This window comes from Aphelocoma coerulescens, chromosome 8 (assembly GCF_041296385.1).
Source record: "Aphelocoma coerulescens isolate FSJ_1873_10779 chromosome 8, UR_Acoe_1.0, whole genome shotgun sequence".
In the NCBI taxonomy this organism is placed as follows: domain Eukaryota; kingdom Metazoa; phylum Chordata; class Aves; order Passeriformes; family Corvidae; genus Aphelocoma; species Aphelocoma coerulescens.
The window spans coordinates 27,690,387-27,711,417 of NC_091022.1; the positions used below are offsets into that span (position 1 = coordinate 27,690,387).

Consider the following 21,031-nt stretch of genomic DNA (forward strand, 5'->3'; position numbering starts at 1 on the left):
AGACACTGTTAAGCTTCTTGAGCAAGTGGCAGCCTTTGCCAAAGGAGACCCACCTACAGTTTAAGGTGCACATAGTATAGACCAGGCAAAGTTAGGAAACCCTTATCCAAGTTTATTTCAAAATAGTTGCACACTGAATTTCTCCTTTAAATGGGACAATGTTTTCCAGTAGGAAAAAAACCCCAAGAAACAGCTACTACTCTTACCCAGTAAAAGTCTCAAATGCTCCAAGATTGTTCTGTAAGAGTTTGGTGAGGGAGAGCCACAGGCCTGATTCCTCACTTAACCTGATATCATCAGCACCCATGACACTGGACATAAATAATACTGTCAGACCAAAATGGTAGTTTATTTCTTTCTTTTAAAGGAGTAAGAGACACCATGAGGGATGTTGAGGAATAATCAGAAGTCCGTGGGATTAAGCCCACATATTTTTTTGACTGTGGGTGGTACCCATAATCCAAAAATCCAATCCAGACCTTGTGTGGAGCAGGACCCAGGAACAGGCTCTAATTTTATTATTTCCTTTAGTGAAAATGGGATTTGGCAAGTTGGCCTTTTCTTAGGCCACAAAGAGGCAACACAAACATTGCTTTCATATAAATTTCTTCCTGTGATTTGCTTGGGTTTGGGAAAGAGAAGAATAAAAGTGTTTTAAGGCTGAGATAGATGGATGAATAGTGAAAATTTGAAGTCTAAAACGTTCAGTTGGCAATTTTATCCCTAAATATGCATTTGCACATGCTTGGTATTCCTGTGTGGTCTGTATGCAGACTAAGTTCTGGGTTTATTTGCTGTTTTTCTTTTAAAAGCCATGTTTCCTCATTACAGAGGATACCGCACAAAACGGGGGGAAATGGGATTTTTCTGAGCTATGATTTTTCACAGCAACAGAAGTAAGAATGCAGCTTGAGAGCTATAAAGAATTAATCAGGTGCCAAAAATAGCCTGTGGACAATGAACTTTTATTTTAGGCATTGGGCACACAGCCCATCTGTGTCTGCCATGTGGATGGGCCGTTCTGCAGCCGTTCTCCCCCTCATCCCATTCCTCCAGGATCCTCAGCCCATGGCCATCCCCTCACGAGGACTGGGGTACCGAGCACCTGCTCACTGCCCATTCCCACCTCCTGCCCCATGCCACCCCCTCCAGATAACCCCATGGCTTGTTATTTGGGGATTTCTGGGGGGAAAGGCCTGCGAGTGCTGTATCTTCCCCAGAGGTTTTACCTCCCCACATGGAGTTCTGCCCTTTGCCTCCCCGGGGTGCTGTGAGGGGCCGGGGGTCAGATGGGATGCGGGGAGCCTGTTCCCCTCTGTTCTCCTCTGTTTTCACACTCACACAACTGCAGGGCTCCTCCGGATCCACGGGGCAAGGAGGTCCCGCAGCGGAGCGGGCGCCATCCCGCCGGCTGTGAGGGGAGGAGCGGCCGCGGCCATGGCGGCGCCTCTGTGGGGAGGGAGGCGGCACAAGGCCGAGGCTTTCCCGATGCCAAGATGATACCCTGTGATTCCCTCTGCAAAGAACACCATGACCCCCATGTCCCCAGCCTCAGCTGGCAGGAGGGTGAGCTCGGGGCGGGCCATGTGGGAGGGAGCGAGGATGAGGGGCGGAGCCGAGGACCTTTGGGGTGTGTAAGGGGGATCGTGTCCTGCTTCGAGAGCTCACACGCCGTGCTGTGGTGTTCGGGGTCTAATGTTTTGTTTAATGAAAAAGAAGCGCTTTATGCACTATGTAGATACTCTTCTGACGAAAAATTATTTAAAAACTAATTTTTTTTTTTTAGTAAAGGTAAGACAAGACTATTTACAAGAGCATGTAGTGACAGGACAAGGTGGAACAGGTTCAAATTGAAAGACAGTAGGTTTAGATTAGATATTAGGGGAAAAATCTTTATTGTGAGGGTGGTGAGGCCCTGGCACAGGTTGCCCAGAGAAGCTGTGGCTGCCCCATCCTTGGAGGTGTTCAAGGTGAGTTGGGATGTGGCTTGGAGCAACCTGGTCTAGTGGAAGGTGTCCCTGCCCATGGCAGGAGATTGGAACTAGATGATCTTCAAGGTCCCCTTACAACCCAACGATTCTATGATTCTATAAAAAAAAAAGCTCCAAAGGAAAACGATGGATGAAATTTTAAGGGGGATGTGGTGGGGCAGAGGGAAGCTGCCAAGGGCTCCCTTGGGGGAGCAGTGACAGCTCCTGAGGAACCGGCTGCAGATCTGGCAGTGGGATAGGGTCCCTGGCAGTGGGACAGTGTCCCTGGCAGCGGGACAGTGTCCCTGGCAGCGGGACAGGGTCCCTGGCAGTGGGACAGTGTCCCTGGCAGCGGGACAGTGTCCCTGGCAGCGGGACAGGGTCCCTGGCAGCGGGACAGGGTCCCTGCGGGGCTGCTCCCCGGGGCTGGCAGCTGCCTCCCTTGCCGGGGGCTCTGGGCCCTGCCGGGGCGAAGAGCTGCTGCATCTGCTCAACAGAAGAATTGCTGCTTTGGGGACTTGGAGATTATTTATCTTAGCTCCCTCTCATAAATCCTGCAGGACTGTGCATTAAAAGGGCAGTTGGGGAAAGGATCCTCCAACTCCTGCAGGTGCTGAAGAGCTGGGCTGGCAGGGTTGCTCTTAAGGCATCTGTAGCCAAACCCCCTCCTCCTCTTCTGCTGCTGTGCAAGACAGATACAGAGGACTTTTCCTGAGCAGATGTTTGGTACATGCAGGAGTGAGGCTGTGGGCCTGCATTAGCAAAGTGGGTAAGAGTGGGAAGTATCCTCCTTCCTAGGACCCCACTGCCATTTCTTCTGCTCCCCAGTCGTCCACACAGGGCAGGGAGGCAAGATGGGTCTGATCAAAACTTCATGATTTTTCTCTCTTAACAGTGTTTCCTGATGGTAAATAAAAGTTTAATTTATAATGCAGCTTCTCACCATGTTGACTGAGCCCACTAATATTTTTGCAAATTTTGCTTAAAAAAACCTAAGCAAATTTATTCTTATTTAATAAGAATAAAGACATATTTTACAAATAATATTTTTGATGGGAAGCAGTGTCTTGGAAAACTTCTATGATATAGTCCAAGATCCTGTTTATTGATTTCACTCTACAGCGTAATGTTGGTGAGTCTTGTTTCCTGCGTTTGGGAGTAGTTAGCCTAAAAATTTAAACATATATATGAGTTTTATATAATATGAGTTTAGCTTTGGTTTTTCAAAATATTTCCTTCTCTAATGGGATTAAGTTATGGAGGTCATTGTAATTGGTTTATTATGTTGCTAATACAAGAACAGTGAGTAAATTCCCTAAAGAACTCCATTGCCTTTAGTGAGGAAAATATTGGTGTGCCCTGTAGCTCTGATTCATGCTGCTATTGTGAAGTCAGCCAGCTGTGAGATATATATGCAGGCAATGGATGATAAATGTGTTCTAATAATCCAATATACAAAGTATTTCCATAAAAATTCTTCAGTAGTATCCAAGGACATTAAAAAGTCCATCAATAAAGTCCTTCTTTAAACAGTTTTGAATCAGGCAAAGACTTTAATGCACAGTTGTACAGGCTATCTCAAGTTTTCCCCATGATAGTTCCAGAATCTGTTTTTAGCATATGATTATGATACTGCTGAGAACCTTGCTTCTGATAAAAATTTGTATTGATTTTCAGTATTTTCAACTCCAGTTGCATACAAGAAATTAATGAGACTCATTTTGTTACTTGGAATGTAATTGTGTGTTTGTTGAGAGCCATACAGGAATTAGCTTTAAAAAGATCTTAAGATATATCTTTTATGCAGGATTAAAATTAACTTTGATTACTTACGTAACACTCTAGATGTCTCCCCATCTTTCTGGTGGATCTCTGTTTTGGGTCTGATTAATACAAACGCAGCAGTGGGATAAAATGCAAAGCACTTCACTGATGTGCTGAAGAGTTGAGTTGCTGTACCCTGAGGCACCCTCATCATCCACAGCTTGAATAATTTGACACTGGAAGACTCATTTTGTTTGTTACTGTTCCTGCTCTCTGCAAAGCAGGTAGGAAGAACCAAAGTGAATCTCCCAATGCCAAACCAGGCAGGAACAACCAAAGTGAGTCTTCCAGGTTGTTCCCACCTGTGGGATGAACAAAATGGGATGCAGATCACCTCTAATACCTTTTGTGAAATTTACTCAAAAGCTTGTGCAGAAAGTGCAGCATGGAACTGTACATCAGTCCTGTGCTCAGCACCAGTGAGGAAACCACAGCTGAGAAGGAGCTGTGGAAATTCTTGCAGTTGCAGAGCTTTTAACCTTCCTTTCCAAACTTCCTGCTAGAGCTGGATCCAACCACAGTGCTGGACTGACACCCTCTTGTCCATCCCGATTCCTCCCTCCCCAGATACTTGGTTAGGAAGGATTCATGTCAGATAAATTCTTTCTTTTGTTAAATAAATGGATGATTTATTCTAAAACAAACATTATACTGATGAACTATCAATATAGACTACCCAAATCTCTGTACTTGGAGTTTGTTTTCAGGAAAATGTATTAAATATTAAAGAAATGTGAAAGCATTTAAATGGAAAAGAAGATGAAATATCTTTGAAAATGCTCAGTTTGACTTAGTTCTGTATACTTTCCACATGTTTTTAATAGCCTAGTGGTAAAACCCAATAAAACCACTAGAAGCAATGAAATCATAATGAAACATCTCAAGGTCAGTCTCATTTTTCTTTTGGTTTTGCCATTTAGCCCATGCAGTATTTGTAGCAGATGTAATATGAGATATCTATGAACATAAAACACTTCTTGTTTTGCTCCCCTACTTTTTCCATCTTATTAAAATACTTTTTTTGGAGGGGGAGGGGGGAGTGGTGGGTCTAGAGATACCAGATCCTTTTTAGGAAAGTTCAAAAGCAGTTAATTACAGTGAATTTCATGTGGTGGGTCAAAGCCTCGCTCTCAGCTGGTGTGGTGTGCAGAAACACAGAAGCATCCATTTAATTCCTAAATGAAATTCAGATACCTCTTTGTGATGAAAGATGGCTGATTTTAAAGCAGCAGATGCAGAACTCTGCACCTTGTGGAACAAAACCTCCAGAGATGAAACCTGAAAAGCAAAACTGTGACCTACCTGAGAACATCCCAGTGAAATTCCCAGTGGAATGGGAAGTCTAGAGTTTTGTAATGATTTAATTGACAACTCATCAGGAACAACATTTGCTTGTTCTAGTGCTGGACTGCATGCTCTGTGCTGGTTTGGAAGGAAGGACAGCTGTGAAGAGTCACAAATGCCTGGGGGTACCTGCAGACTTGCCTTTAGTGGCCCTGTGGGGACAGGAGCTTTGTGAGGAGGGATGCCTTGCTCCCTCCCTACATCCCCAGCTGTTGGTACCATCTCATTGTGGAGCCAGCAGGGAAAGAAGGTTTGATTCTATTGCAGGAGAAGTGATTGAACATTTTTGCTCTTCACTTACTATACTCCCCATCTTGTCTTTCTGAAGCCTTCTGTTCTCGTTGCCCAAAATACCACTCTCTCAATAACAGACTGCTACGATTTTACTTTGACAGCCTGTAAAATTTCTAAAATACCCTGTGACACAAATCTGCCAAAAGTCTCAGCTGTGCCAAATCCATTCCCATATATCATCTTCTAGGCAACAGAGGTGCAACTGTTGCTACTTTATAAATGATGGCATCGGAGGTTGTCACTTAAAATGGAAGCCTGACAATTCCTGTGAATATTGTGAGTAGTGATCCTGTGCTTCCGGAGAGACAGAAGTGGTTAATCCAAGGTAATCATGAGTCCCCTTTACTGTGTTACATAACTGTCTCAGTCTTCAGCTCATTTATCCTTACCATGCATCACCCTGTTGATTTAGAAAGGACCTTTTCTGTGTTTACAGACGGAAAGCAAACCCTGCATTCTTGTGGTCACTTGACAATGAGATCACATGGGAAGGCTGAGTGAATAACGAACCTGACCTTAAGTACTGACCACCCTTCCTGTTCTATTGATCTCATCCATCTGGGGTTTTGTGGGACAAACCTTCTTATAAATTCCAGGAATATCAATCAGTGTGCTCCGAAGTAGTTAGTGAGGAATGTAATCTGTCTCTTGCCTCCTTAGTTATAAGTGAAATCACGAGCTAAACTGAGAATTTTAATATGTGTTTCATTTTCAGCTCAGCCCTTAGTGAATGGGTGCATTAAATTTGTCTGTTCTGGGACCTCTTTTCCAAATGCAGCAAAGTCAGATACTTATTATTGCAAAAAGCTGTGCTCTCCCACTGCAGGTTAGGCAACAGTAGCGTCCCAATAGAAAAACCTTTGTTGCTTTTTCTCTTCGCTGTACTTAGTCCTCAGCTGGGGGCTGTGATCTCAGTCGGCTTAGTGCCCGCAAGGGAAAGCCAGCAATTGCTCATTGCCTCTGTGTCTGTAGTGACAGAGCTGCTCTTGCTGTAAAAACACACCTGGGTGCTCAGCAGAGACACGGACACGGGAGTGCTTAGCGTTGGGCAAGATCAAAGGCAGCCTGAGCTTTCCACATTCAGTTCATTTCCCAGGTTACACATTTTGCTTGCACACATCAACCACCTTCTGCTAATAGTTACCTCATTTTTATGGAAAGCACAGAAAGGAGTGAGGTAATTTCCAAGATTATCCATCTGGCTTGAAGATGAAGCTTTCTCTCTGCTTTGAAAATGTTACAAATAAGTTTGCTGTTGTTAAAAATGGACTAAAATTAATGTTTATTGTTGAATTGAAAGCAAGACCTCATCAAATGGGAGTGTTAGAGAGTTCCTGTATTTTCTAAGAGCTTTAGAATTGCTGGTATAGCAGGGTGGGCATCTCCAATTTAATGTTTTGACTATTTAGATCATCTTATTTGTATATTAGGATTCATATTCAGGTGGCACAAATAAACTTGGCTGCGATTAAATCATTTAAGTGGAATCAGTTAAGACTAGCAGAGCACATGAGTAACTGTAAGTTACTGTAAGTTACTCATGTAACTTACATGAGTTCTATAAACTTCTGTATTTGGGTTGGCAGCCAAAAGCTCTTGGGAGTTAGTGGGATGTGTAAGTGCTCTGGTTGTGTCTCTTTCTCGCAGTTGTAATTGTTGCACAAGGATTTATTACAGCAATTCAACACTGCTAAACTTCCTTGGCATTGGCAAAATCCTCAATAACCTGTTTTAATATGTCTTTAATGATGTTTTATGCCACAACAATCTGCAGCAGCTTCTTTCCTCTCAGTAGAATCTTCAGAGCAAAGGAGTTGCAAATTAATGAGCATAAAACAACTGCCTTTGATAAGTATGTGCTAATTTGTGTTGCTTCCCAAATTATTTCTTCTATAGCTATATACAATGCACCACCCTTCTTAATTATCTTCTTTCCCTCCTCAAGACTCTTCCCCAGTGTGCCTTGAGTATACTTCAATTGGCTACATTCCCTTTCTGTTTAGCAGGGGGAAAAAATAGGATTGAATGTTGCCAGTTAAGAAATATGTTCTTTCCACATATGCTTGAAATTATACCATGCAAACTGTTGTAATAAGTGATTGACTGGTCGATTGATTGATTTTTTTAATACAAATTCTTTGAGACTATAAAGGTCACATGTTTGTTTTTATGCTCTGAAAGTAGGAGAAACATATTTACCAACACAAAGCTTGCACTTTAACTTGATAATCAACAGCTTTGTTATTTTTGTTGGAAGGAAGTGTGATTATAACTGGAAAATATGAACAGATCCATGCATACAAATATGGAACCTACTGCTAGTCTAATTGCACTGTGCATCAAGATGCTTGACAACACACTCCATGAGACACAGAAGATAGTTAAATGGAGGAAAACTTACCATAGAAATTATCATAACTTCAGTGTTCACCTCTCCCCAGCTAACAGTGGTATTTTGTGTTCAGTACCGAATGACTGCAGTAGCAGTCAGGTGCTCCAAACAAGGTCACAATACACTAAGCAAAACATATTTACCAGAACCAAGACACAAAGTGCCTTAGGCCTCTGGTTACCAGGATTTCATACCACAAATGAAAAAGGCCAGGTGAGAAACAGGACCATTGCCTTCCTCCCAGCTGAATGGGAGGCACATAATGGTGTAAACCCCAAGTTTTAAAGATCCAAACACTACAGTGTAAAAACATAATGGATTTCTAATTTGCAAAGCAGAACTGGACACTCTCTGAATAGGATTTGAATGCAAAAAGCAGATTTTAAATCAGCCTGTTGATTCCATAAAAATATGGCTCTGTGCATGAGACTCCTGCCTTATCTACTTGCTGGAGCATAATGGGCAAAATTGTGATTTTTGTTGTTGTGTAGGACTTGAGCAGCTCAACTGACCACGGGTCTTTGGTGCTTTATCTCATTTGAAGTTCTCCTTACAGAAGCTGCTTAAGCACCAGAGTTCATTTAGAGCTCTTGAGCCATGACTCCACTGAAGAGTGTCACACTAAGTAAACTGTCTCAGGCAAGGGGCAAAAGGATTTGCACTTTGTAGTTAGCCAGAGATTGTACGTGGCTGGGGAAGAAGGTGGTGGTAAGGCTAGGAGCACTTTCTGCTTGGCACAGTGGCATGGTGTGTGGGCAGACTCTCCAAAACCACTTGGTCTGGAACTACTTGTTCCAAATCTTGGATCTACTTGGCCTCTTTCTTCATTATTTTTATCTATGCAAAGTGATTGTAAACTGATAGATGACTGGCAGGATTATACTATCACTTCAGGTAGCTGTAATTGACTGGGTGAAGCTGAAACTTTTTGTAGTGTTTTCTTTCTAGGCAAAGTTGGCATGCAGAGATCCTGCCCTGTCCATGTGCCCTTACCCTTTTTCATCCCTGGCTGCTTGATCTTGTCCCTGTATCACCCCTTCACTGTGTTGACACAACTGTCTGTTAGGGCTATGCTAAAAACATATGTGAACTGGTTTGAATTAAAATTACTTCTCATCTGGTTCTTTGTCTGGCCTCATAAATAACTGGGTCTGTACAGCTGGGAAAGGAGGGGAGGCAGTGCAGGCAGGAATGGACAGCTGGGGAAGAATGAGGGGGGCCTCCTGGAACTGCCAGTGCTGCTGGCATAAAATGTTATGTTTGTCAGTCAGTGTTTCTGCCTGTTCAGAGAGGCACAGATCGGCCTCAGCTCTCCCCAGTCACTCATTCTAATGACACTCTGCAGAGCAGGTCCTTTACAGGACTTGTTCTGGAGCAAATTGCTCTGAATAATTTCAGTTTTTCCCTATTCTTTGTGTTTTGAGTTTGTTGTTTTCACTCTAGAGTCAAATCAGGAAAATAGTTACCAACTGTACATAGTTTCAAATTAATACATAATTTCTGAGGAACTACAGACAAAGAAGACTTATGTGTGTTCTTTCTGGCTTTACTACTTGATAATTAAACTACCTATACTGCAGTGCTCTGAGGCAACTAATTAGTGCATGACATAAGAAATAGTCTGAACAGGAGCCCTCAAAGAAGAGGTGAACATGTACATCTCAGGAAAGCTACTAATAATGAATGAATGATACACTGAATCTGCAATGAACTAATGCATGAAACACTTCTGCTTCTGGTTAATGCAGAAATTGTCCTTTTTGACTGGGTTATTTTTTTCCCTACAGATGAGAAGAGCATATTAAAATACCAGGCACATGGTATCTCAAGCTGCTGTGTCACAAGTAGCTAAATATAATATGTCAAGTGTATTGGTATGAGCTGGTATGTAATCTCTGGATCAAATCCCAGTTTTTCAAAAGGTCTTCTCACTTCCACTCTCTATTTTAGCAGAGACATAAGAAGACACTAATAGTAGAAGAGCACAGACAGCCTGTTTTTAAATGGCAGGTTTATTAAAAATGTTCTCTATCACAAACACTGGAAACATATGCAGCAGATTTTACTGTAAGTGAAAGATTCAGTAGATAGTGGAAAGGGAGTAACTGTCAATTGAATGATGAGAAATAACGGGGCAGTTACCACAGCAAACTCCTCACAAAACCCCATTATAACTCAGCATCCTCGGGTTCCAGTTCGTGTTCAGTCTGCCCTTAGGACGCAGCACATGGTTCGTGAGCTTGAGCTTTGAGTTTATACATATTTACAGTAGAACAACCTATAGGTTACAGGAGAGGACACATTAGCACCAGTGCTTATGGATTAGGGCTCACATTGCCTCTGCCACTGCATGTGCACGGAACTGACTTTACTGAAGAGTTAGGTTAAAAAAAGGTTAATAAATCTGGCACTTGGAAGGCAAACTGTGCTCTGCCATGACCTAGGAGTTCTTTGTGTTAGGTATCACACTTGACTGCCTGTCTCTGAAGGCTGCCCATCACAATTACCTTAATGCCCTTTCTTGCACAAATGCACACTTCACTTCCCCTCTGCTTGGATTGTTATTTAGGAATAGATGTAACCCCTTGAGATCAAGAAATCAGTGTGATTTTCTTACTGCTGGTCTAAAACTAAGCACAAACTATATTTAGTGAATATTAGACAAAATTAGTATCTTTAGCAATTTTGGTGAAACATTTTCACATAGCAAAAATTCTACAGTGTTTGTAATTACTGAGATTCACAAAAAAAAAGGCTTTGGTTAGAAAATCAAAAAGGGTCAAATAAAAAAAAAGCTTTTAAAAAAAAGAAGCCAAAGGAGTGTCAAATACTATATTGAAGTCAGTGAGTGCAGAATAAAACAGTAGTAGTCCATTAGTTAATTTTTCAGTAGTAAAATCTTCCACCTAAAGAAGCCCATGTCTCTTGCAAGCTGTGTGTCTTTCTTGACGTTCACAGCTGGTCTCCAGGTTCCAGTACAAGCAGGGTGGGGATAATTCCACGTTTTCCTGTTCAAGGCAAAGAGTCCTTCTTCCAGCTGTGAGGTAGAGATTGGGTATCAGGTCACTGGGGTGTGAGATACCTCTGAGTGTAGCAGTCACACATTTGTTTCTAGTTCATTTATTTCAATAGTGCAGTGGTCTTTACTGTTGGATTTCTTAGTGTGATTCTCCACTGGACTTTCTTCTTGCTCCACTTGTACGGGTATATGGTGCTGCAACCCTTTCACTGTTTCTGGTCCACGAGATTCATTCATGGTCTTCACACAACCATTTCTCTGGTAAGCCACAATCTGATGGATGTTAATAGGCTTAGTTTCACAGATCAATGGCACCTATGTGAAAAGCATTAAGATCTGGAATACTGCCACTGATTGCTGTATACAACAGGAAGGGAATTTTTACTTGGAAAGCCTCTGGGCTGCTTTACATTCACCAGGATTATCTAGAGCCTCCATACACTTCCAGAAGCTGTTTCTCATATACTCTAAGGCATCTTTGCACCATGTGCATGAAGTGAAGGAGTCTGTGTGAAAACACAAATTCTGTCACAACTCTAATTTGACTTACACTCATGGTACCAGCTGCTTGCCATTGGTAAAGTGTTATAAGTAGGGTAAATAGAGACCAGAATTCCAGGGCTCACTTCAAAAGGTACAGACTCTCAATGGCCACTGTGCTGAGCTCTGGGCAGTGCTTGCTCTTGGGTACAATTAAATAAACCATTTGTTGTTGCCTTATGCCTTTTTTCTAACCCAGTAAAACAACACCTGTCTCTTCAGTTTGCACTGCTTTGAAAGAAAAAAAAGGGATTTTATTAACTGATTCAAAAGTTACATATTGAAGTGTTCTTTAAATCAAACCAGATTCTGATGGGGAAAGTAAGACGTAAATACTGGCAGAGAAAAGAGGTGGGCTTGCAGCTGAGAAAATATGGCCTTTGGGTATACATTACTAACTGCACAAATTATGCAGCCAAAATGTATGGCAGACTAGCAGTATATTTTAATACCATTACAGAGCATGATTCAAAGAAAAATCTCATCACAGATGACTAAATTATCCCTCAGGAGGGATTTTATATTACTGAAACATCTCTTCTTAAGTTCTGACTGAGTTCTAAATACAGCAGTGAAATGTCAGGAGGCCTGTGCTATGCAGGAACTCAGCCTACACTTCTGGCTTCGTAATGGATGATGTACTTTACCCATAGGTTGTATTTTAGGGGTTTTGTAGGTAGCTGCATTTGTAGCCCATGTAGTCAGGCCTAATCCTGTCATCAGTAATTACTGCAGGTACTAAGTACCTTGGAGGACACTGCTTGTCTTTCTACATACAACTTGAAAGAGCAGGAATTTTAAATGAATGTTGCAGGAAGGCATGTGAATGGGATTGACCAGAAAGATTGTAGAATGAGAGAAATAATGATGGAAACAAAACTTTGCTATCTGTGTGGAATACTACAGATGATGCACAGAAATGAAACATGCCTTGTGAAAATTAGTCCTGATGAAGAAGTGTTCCTGCCTGAACTATTCTGTTTTTGTGGAAGAAAAGTAATGAGAGTCCGCCATGAGCTGAAATGGTTGGAGATTAGCACCTCCAAATCTGATGGGCTCATGGAATTAGGAACCTCCTTTGCCAAGGATTGAAGGAAGGACATGAGGAGTTCCTGTTATAAGGAAAGACTTAGTGATGCATGCCAAAGATGAAGGAGAAAATGCATAAGAGTCAAGGAGGCAGGGGCAGAATACAGAGGTATGTGTGCTGTATGAAATAAGATACAGAGGAGGTAAAACAGAGATGTAAGGAGGGACTTGTATTAAATGTAGAAGGCATGAAGATGTCTGAGAATGAAGTCTAGAATGGAGTCATGTGCTTGTGCTAGTCTGGAAAGAAAATTATTGCAAGGGTGGCTTCAGATTATGCTGACTCTGGGGCTTGCAACACCCAGGGTAGTTGCTTTTGTGGTGAGCACATTGATTATGCATGTACACACTCATAGATACCTTTACCTCCCCCTACACACAGGGAGTCAAGGACATTTGTCACTCTGCTCTGTTGCTGGTCACACTTCGAGGACAAATTACTGGCCAGTCAGGACCTGGGTGCTGAGTGTGGCACTCACAGTCCCGCATCTTGTGCATTGCAGGACAGCGCAGCTGCTTCTGCTCCCATCCCCCGTGTGCCAGACACAGCTGGCTGGCAAGCCCTGAACTCCAGTGGCTTTTCACATGACCTCATGGAAAAACATCCCTCCACCCCATGTGCTAAGAAGCACATTGCCCAATTCTGTCCTCTCTCTGAAACACCTTTTATAAACTGGAGGAACCAAATGTGGGAGCTCGCAGGTTCTTTGCCATAATACAGCACACCCTGGCACACCCTGGCTCACAGTGTCGTTACCTCGTCACCATCCTTGATAAACTCCTTCCGGCAGATGTGGGCCATGATCCCAGCAGCCAGCGCGTCCCCCAGGACATTGATCATTGTTCTAAACCTGTCTCTGGAAAATGAAACAGTCAATGTAAGTTGTTGGCTCCTTGGGTAAATTCCTGTGCCTCCATCAGCTGTTAATTATGGCTGAAGGACAGTTTTGCTGTTTTTATGAGCTAAAATATTTAGAAATGTTAAGAAGTTTGGTATCAGGCATCCATTAGTTATTGAGCAGCTCAGTGGGGTTTTCCAGTCTTTTCTGAGCTTGGTGTGCTGTGCTGCCACACACTTTATTGTGTAACAGCTAAGTGGAGCAGCTGTGTCCCCCTAGAGAGGTGAGCTGATTCAGCACTGAAAAGGTGGAACAGCACATCACAGCTGCATTTCTGTCCCAGTTTATCTGTTAAGGTCTGGCAGTATGGCCTGATTTGGAGACTGGTGCTGCAACTGTCTGAATTCAATGAAAACAGAGGTCAGCCAGAGCAACCAGTACCTTGTATTAGTGATCATGGTACCAATCTCAGCAACCAAAGTGCTACTTACGATCATTGTATTGGTAGAATGGGCAGGATACAATCAAAATAATTTGGAGGATTACTATGTAACTACACTCACAAACCAAGCAACCACTGACCATATTTAAATAATATTAATTCCTGTAAAACCTGTGGTGACTTTGGCTCTTATGCTGGCTATGCAGTAGCTGTTAAAGATTCTTCATTTTCAGTTACCTTTTCCAATTTAAATTTGTATGCTTGACAGTAGTTTGTATTTAATATAGTTTATTATAGTTTAACTATTTTTCATTTATTCACTTATGCGATTTCTTCCCTGTTTACACCTTCTGCACACTGTCTAGAAAAGAAATCTGTTAAAATACAGACTGTAAATAGAGAAAAGTAACTGGCTGTCAAAGACAAGTGTTACACTTGAATCATCCTGGAACCTATTAGTTAAAATTGATGAGATTTCAAATAGATGATATAGCATCTAAGGCTGAAATAAATTACATTTTTTCCAAGAAAAACATATACATCTGAAAACTCTGTCATATTAGTAACTTAATTTATAAAGGTAGGTTATAAAATAGAGGTTCAGGAATCTCCAGATGTTTGGCTTATTAAAGCCAGTGGCAGTCCAATATCAACACTGCCCAGATTTCTGATCCCGTGTCTTAATATAGAAAAGAATTGAAACTCTGTGCTGAGGTGTTTTTTTTTCAGATATTTTAGGCAGGTACTCAGTGCATATAAATGTTTATGCAGTTGCCTGCTTAAATATCATGAAAGTTCCTGCATGAAAGCTTATTTGTGTGTGGAGTTACCCAAATTGTATGTGCAACTGCAAGTAACTTCAGCAATAATATTCCACAGCCTACACCTAGACATGGTTGTTGATTCTAGGACCCAGTCCTACACTTGTTTGCTCATTTTTTTAAATTCCTGCTGTTATGATTTTGGGTTTTGCCTTGAAGAAAATTTCCTTGAAGAACATGTTAAACAGGGGAAAAGAGCAGTTACAGCACATACTAATAAAAGTTCCTGTTACACACTGACTTTTTTCCTTGCTTGATTGTCAAATAGTAATTCTCAGAAAGATATTCAGTGTTGTGAATTTTGGATTGTGCAACAACTCAGCTATGGTAGAGAAGAAGCTGTTTGAGCAATGCTGAAGAGCTTGCACTCCCTTTTGAACTCTGATTAGTATAATTTCTAAAGATGGGACTTTTCAGTGCTCCACACTGAAACTCTTAAGAAAAGGGACTGCCTGGCATTTTGTTGGACCAGTTGTGTTCCATGTTCTGAGTGTATGGAGCAGTCTGCACTATGCATGAGTCGAACCACAGCACACACCACTGACATTTCACCACTGAGAGGCCACCCTGCTGCTGGTGGCATTTGTCTCTATGCAAACTTGTCAGGTATCAGGTGTTGCAGGGGTATTTGAGCTGTAGATGATATTATTAAAGATGCAAAACTTTTACCTCATGTTTAATGAGCTGGGAAACGTTTTGATTTTCTTCTTTATGTCTCTAAGCACTAGCTAAAGGGGTGAAGGTCACATACATGTTATGGCTACCTAAGAGAGTTTTAATACCTGCAGTGCATTGTAATGGGCATTTCAGTCTCGTGAGATCATCTAACCAGCCTTCTTTAAAGCATTCTTCGTACTCCAATACTTCCAAAACTAATACTGAAAATATTCATTGTGTCAACCATGTTGACACTTTGCATCTGCAGGCTCTTGAAACCACCAAGTGCCAAAATACAGAAATACACTTTTTGTTTGAAAGGTCATCTGCAAAAGACAGAAAATTGCCTCTATTCCTTACTCACTTTTTAATACCATCTGGAGCTATAGCCTGAAAAGTTTTTTCTCAGTTGTTTTGAAAAGTTGTGTAAGACAAAAAGAAGCATAATTCCTATAGCTTATTCCAGGCTTACTGGAAAAACAATGCAATGTTGATGTTGCAAGAGCTGGGCAAAAACTGAGCCATATAGAGGGGAAAGGCTTTTGTAATACAGTCTTAAAATATTCATACAACACAAGATTCATGGCTCCTATTAATGCTAATAATAATAATATTCTATTACACTGAACAGGAAATACTTTTTCTCACAATTCTTTGTACAAGAAAATAGGTAGCTAAAAGTTGAATAAAATAGGGATGATATATAACAGAATGGACTTGTAACACATTTTTACCCAGAACCTTGATGTAATGAAACTCCCTGTATTAAAGGAGATATATTTTATATAGCTTAAATAAAAATAATTTGGACATTTCCTTGTGTATGCATATGCTATTAAGCAGTTAATTGACATGCTAATGGGCTAGGGGCCAGTATTTTATGATTCATCTTCCTAGACTATTCAAAATTGATTGATTCATCAGCATTTACATAAAAGTTGAGAGCTCAAATAAACCACTCCTTACAAATTTTTGAAGTGGCTCTTCTCATGGGTGGTACAAATCCCTTTCATCCCAAGTGGGTTAAGTTTCAGCCCCTGCCTATGCTGTTAAATCCCCTGTGGTTAGGGATGCAGCAAAGTGCCCTCTCTACAGATCGGCTGCACTTGCAAAACTGGGGGCTGCAAGCAACTGCTCCCTATTTAGCACTGAAATCAGAGAGCACAGAATTGCATCAGGATCCATGGTGAAAGGAAGGCATTATTAGTGCCAACACTCAGGCTGACCATGTTGGGGTTGCAGTAGCAGTAGCTGTACACAGCACACACCATCACTGGGCTGTCATGGCTCGTGTGGGCGGAGGGGTGGCAGTGGTACTTGCTGGCTTCAGCAGTGGCTCAGGCCTCTTGCAGAGTGCTTCACTATGCTGAGATGGTGGCTTTGAAATGTCAGTGGACTGATAAGCAGAGTGCAGGCAAACCATGTTTCCTAGGAATGTTGGCCCCTTATCCTTGTCCAAGGCAAGGTGCCAGAGTTGTACCTTAAGCACATTTGTCTGGCCCAACCTTCAAACTTGTCTTGAAGATCATCATCCAACCCAGCTAGGTGCAGCCACTTCCATTGCCTGACTATCCTTCTAGAAAAAAAATATTTCTTAAGTTTTTTTGGGATCTGACTTGAGGTAGGTACTTTGTTCTATTTCTTCATCCTCCCTCCCTGTGAATGTGAAGATTGATCAATGTCCTCTTCTGGACAATCTTATCTTTGTAAAAAGCTGCTGTGATGACCTTTTCAGCCTGCTCTGGTTTTAGACTAAAAGGACTCCACTTCTTCAGCCTTTCCATGCCAGACATATTTGCCAAACTTATATAGACTCTCTCATTTGTCTGTCTTTTTCAATAGAATGTCCACATCAGCAGAATTTTTAATTTGAGGCCACATGAACGCCATTTCAAATTACATAATCACTTCCTATGCCTTTTATAGGTTTGTATTATATGTACTACTGTACCCCTGGAGACCATCTGCCTTTTTAGCAAAGTTGCCACCATGGAAAGCTCAAGAGCTTTGTGTTACTTACAGTGCCCAGTCGACGGCAATAATCAACGTGATGTCGTCTGTCGGGAGCCCCACCGAGGTGAGAACAATGACCATTGTCACCAGGCCAGCTTGTGGGATGCCTGCAGCACCTATGCTGGCAGCTGTTGCTGTGATACTTTAACAAAGAAAGGAATAAGCTTTACTTTCTGCAAGAAACCATACGATGTTTCTAAACCATTCTCTTTCTTACACAAGCCACTGCACGGAAGTGCCAGTGTTTTGTGGACAGAATGCAGGTGAGATAGCAAGAACAGGCTAAACTGCCAGGGCTTAATTGTCATCCTGAGCCTTTGCAGCCTTGGCACTGGTGGGGAAGTTTCAGTTCTCAGTATCAAAGTTGCAGAGCAGAGGGGCCAGCCAGGCTGTGGGCTTCTCTGAGTTAGGCCAGCTTCTCATGGATCACAGCACCACCCAGCGCTGTGTGCCAGGAGTCTGCCAGCCCCACGCATTGCTGCTTCTCCTTGGCAGCTGAGCTCCCAGCAGACACCTTTGAGTCAACTCAGGCAGCTCCTGTGCCAGGCAAATAAGCAGCTGGCCCCGCCTGGGGCATTTCCTGTCAATCCATCTCAAGGGCTAGGCCAAGGTTAAAGAGGCTGGGCCAGGGGTGAAGCCCTTGCACAGCACATGGCTTTGCATACTTGGATCTGAATATGAAGCAAGCGTGAATATGACTGTACAGCTTCAGTTTCTGGAAAGTATTTTTACTTGACCTTCATATAATTTTTTCAGCCAGGCAAGCAGAAATGAATGGGAGACAAGGGCAAGAGTAGACCTGGCAGGCTTAACATTTTTTTCATAATGTTATTTTTAAGGGAGGGATTTAATTCCTTTTTCCAGGAGCAAAAGTGTCTGCATATATTCATTTCCACCCAACTAGCAACTTGCAAGAGCTAGCCATCTAGCAGAAAGACAAAAAACCAAATGTTGACAGTTGTAAAGGATGACAGAAAGCATTTACACTGATAATCTTCTGCATTCATCAGTCAAGAATGTCAGAGCTTTTGGCAAGCAGTTAAGCCTCATTAACCTCCTGTGGAAAATGAGGATAACGGTATTCACCCCTATGGAAACTGAAACACAGGGATATCCAGTCCCTTGCTTACAGCTGTACTGTGTACCAGTACAGCAGCAGCAGTATTTCTAACTAGAGCCCTTTTCTGCAATAAAAAAATACATTAGCATGTGGGTGTGATGGGGAAGGAGAAAGACTTAAAACTACATTTTGCAAAAGTTAGCTTGTGTAGCATCCTAATAACATTGTAATAGAGCACAGGTAGGAAAGGACAGAAGCTCAGTAGCTGAGTAACAGGTATAATGAACATTAAAAGGCTCTCCAGTTAGTGCTGGACTGCTTCTGCCTCTTAAATCAGGCCACAAAGTCTCAGGACTTAATTGGGATCAAAACCAGGACTGTTTAACTAAGATTTTACAAGCAAACTCATCTGCTATTCCATTCCATCTTCACCTTAATGTAGATGTTTCTTTCTGTAAGATGCTCAGTTGATGGAAATATGATCTTTACTCTCTTTCTCTGCTACATCAATGTTTGCATTGATAGAAACTGCCAACCTGGATTTTACAAACAGTGAGCAAAGTAGACTGAGTATTTGTCTAACAATTTTTTCCTTCTGGCAAAAATATCCTGGCATTCAGAATTATTTGAATTTTAAATTTCCAGGACCTTAAGTATCAAGATCTGGCCTATAGAATACAGTTAGAACTTGGATTAAGTTATTGAAGGTACTGAATCCACCACGATTTCCTGTTTAGCTTCCTCATTTGTAAGTGTTTTTATTTTTTTTTCTTTTCTTGGATTTTTCCAATCTTTACTTGCATTTTTATTCTGCTGTTTTATTTCTGTCTGGTCGTTATGTACTAGCACTTAATATGGGGAGTAAAAATAAAGAGATACGAGAGGATTCTGCTAAGGAAAAGGTAGAGCTTACATTCTTTCCATTTACTATCACCCTTCTTCTCCTTAATTTTAAAAATTACTATTCTTTACTTCAAAGTGTGTGTAATGTCTGCTCATGCTCTGGGCCATATTTTAGCATCACATGCTAAAAAAATCTCAAAATTCCAAATCACAAAAGACTAAATTTTAGCACAGACTCATTCCAACAGTTTTCAAAGAGAGTGCAAGCCTGAAGCAAGAGCTCATATGGGCACAATTTATTTCTTCTTTTTGTAGTCCAACCAGGTCTTGCCAGAAGCCCATTAGCAAACCTCAGCTGTCATCTGGGGTTTCAGGACTCTCCTCTTCTTGTCATGAAGGTTCTTGGGTCCAGCAGAAGATGGGCAAGGCCCAGCAATGTAAATGGGGCAGTGGTGAGGTCAGTGGGTGGGTAGTTAAGCAGATCTCAAATATATTGCACAAAGCTCTGACTATGAGGAATGTTTTTATAATCATTTGTTCCCTGCTGGAAACCTGCAGGTTTCAGTCCCTGAGGCATTCTTTGGCAGTCACTGGAGTTATTCTGGCAGTAATTGTTCAGCTGGATCTTCTAGTCTTTTGGATCCATTACAGGCCTTTCAAGGATGGAGTACACAGCTATAATAATCTCTACCCACTGAGAGCATGGTTGTTTATGAAGTTTTCTTCTTTATCAAGCAGAAGAGAAGACAATTAAAAAACATCTGAGTGATCTGACATCTTCATGAAAACCTACCCTGACAGTAGCATCTGTCCTCCTTCCCTCTTCCCCTTAATCCTGCAAGAGCTTCCTGGCACATACTATTCCCCGTTACTTGATCTAAGACTTCCAGTTTTGCAACTTTTTAACCTTTTCCTTTCACTTAAAGACTTGAAAACAATTGTGAAGATTGAAATAGTGTTTTAAACACCAATAATAATAAAATGTTCCAATTCTAGAAGTGATCAATGGGTTGCCTAAATGCAAAAATTACAGTTATCTTCAAACAGAAGCACATTTCCTGGTGTCCACATGCATCTATTGAACAGGACTAGGACAATTTCTCTTCGCACAGTCCTGATCTCTGTATTACTTGGAAGCAACCCTTCCATGAGGGATGCATCCTTTGATACCAGCAAAGATGAGTTTTGTTCTTAACATTGCTACATACAAGAGTTGTGCCTCAGACTCAACAATGATCCTGTTGGGTCCCTTCCAACTCAGCAGATTTTATGATTCTATGCAGACAAGCAAATCCCAGCAGATGGAATTTGTGCTTTGTACCTTATGGTGATGATCTGCCCAAAGTCCAGCTCGTAATTGTTCACTTGGGCGATGAAGATGGCAGCCACCGCCTCGTACAGCGCCGTCCCGTCCATGTTGATGGTGGCTCCCACGGGCAGCACGAACCGCGCAATCCTCCTGTCCACGTGGTTGTTCTCCAGCAAGCACTTGAAAGTGATAGGCAAAGTGGCTGAGCTGCAGAACAGCACAGAAGCACTCATTGGGTTATTTTTGTTTCTGGGGAATTAATAAATTGAACCAAACCTTGTCTAGGCAGGGGGAATTCTACACAACCATCTGAGCACTGCTTCTCATTCCTTGCTCTGCATGTGACTCACTTACCGGGACTGCGCTCCTCCTGTGGGAGGCTATGGACAGTTACGTGTATAAATGTTGGAGTTAGTGCTAGTTTTGCTCCCCAAAATTAAAAATATTTTTCTCTCTTTCCCTGTTTCAGAAGAAAAGGGACAGAAATCCCACAGAGGCAGTGTTGTACACTCAAATGCAAGAAAAAGGAACAACACCCTGTGCAGCTTACTACTAAAACCTCTGAAAACTTTTGT

At 41.8% G+C, this 21,031-nt stretch overlaps 1 protein-coding gene across 3 annotated transcripts in view; it reads right to left on the minus strand.

Moving 5' to 3' along the window:
* Window positions 1-10,786: 10,786 nt before the first annotated feature.
* The window catches only part of SLC1A7 (solute carrier family 1 member 7), a 50,689-nt gene continuing 40,444 nt past the window's right edge, over window positions 10,787-21,031 (minus strand). For 2 of the 3 annotated variants that reach the window (XM_069023439.1, XM_069023437.1), the window contains 4 exons: window positions 20,469-20,663; window positions 17,252-17,386; window positions 13,230-13,329; window positions 10,787-11,158 (listed from right to left, as the gene is read on the minus strand). In XM_069023439.1, the coding sequence (XP_068879540.1) occupies window positions 10,922-11,158; window positions 13,230-13,329; window positions 17,252-17,386; window positions 20,469-20,663 (667 nt within the window). In that variant the 3' untranslated portion in view covers window positions 10,787-10,921. The remainder of the gene's footprint in view (window positions 11,159-13,229; window positions 13,330-17,251; window positions 17,387-20,468; window positions 20,664-21,031) is intronic. The other variant, XM_069023438.1, reaches the window with a different exon arrangement.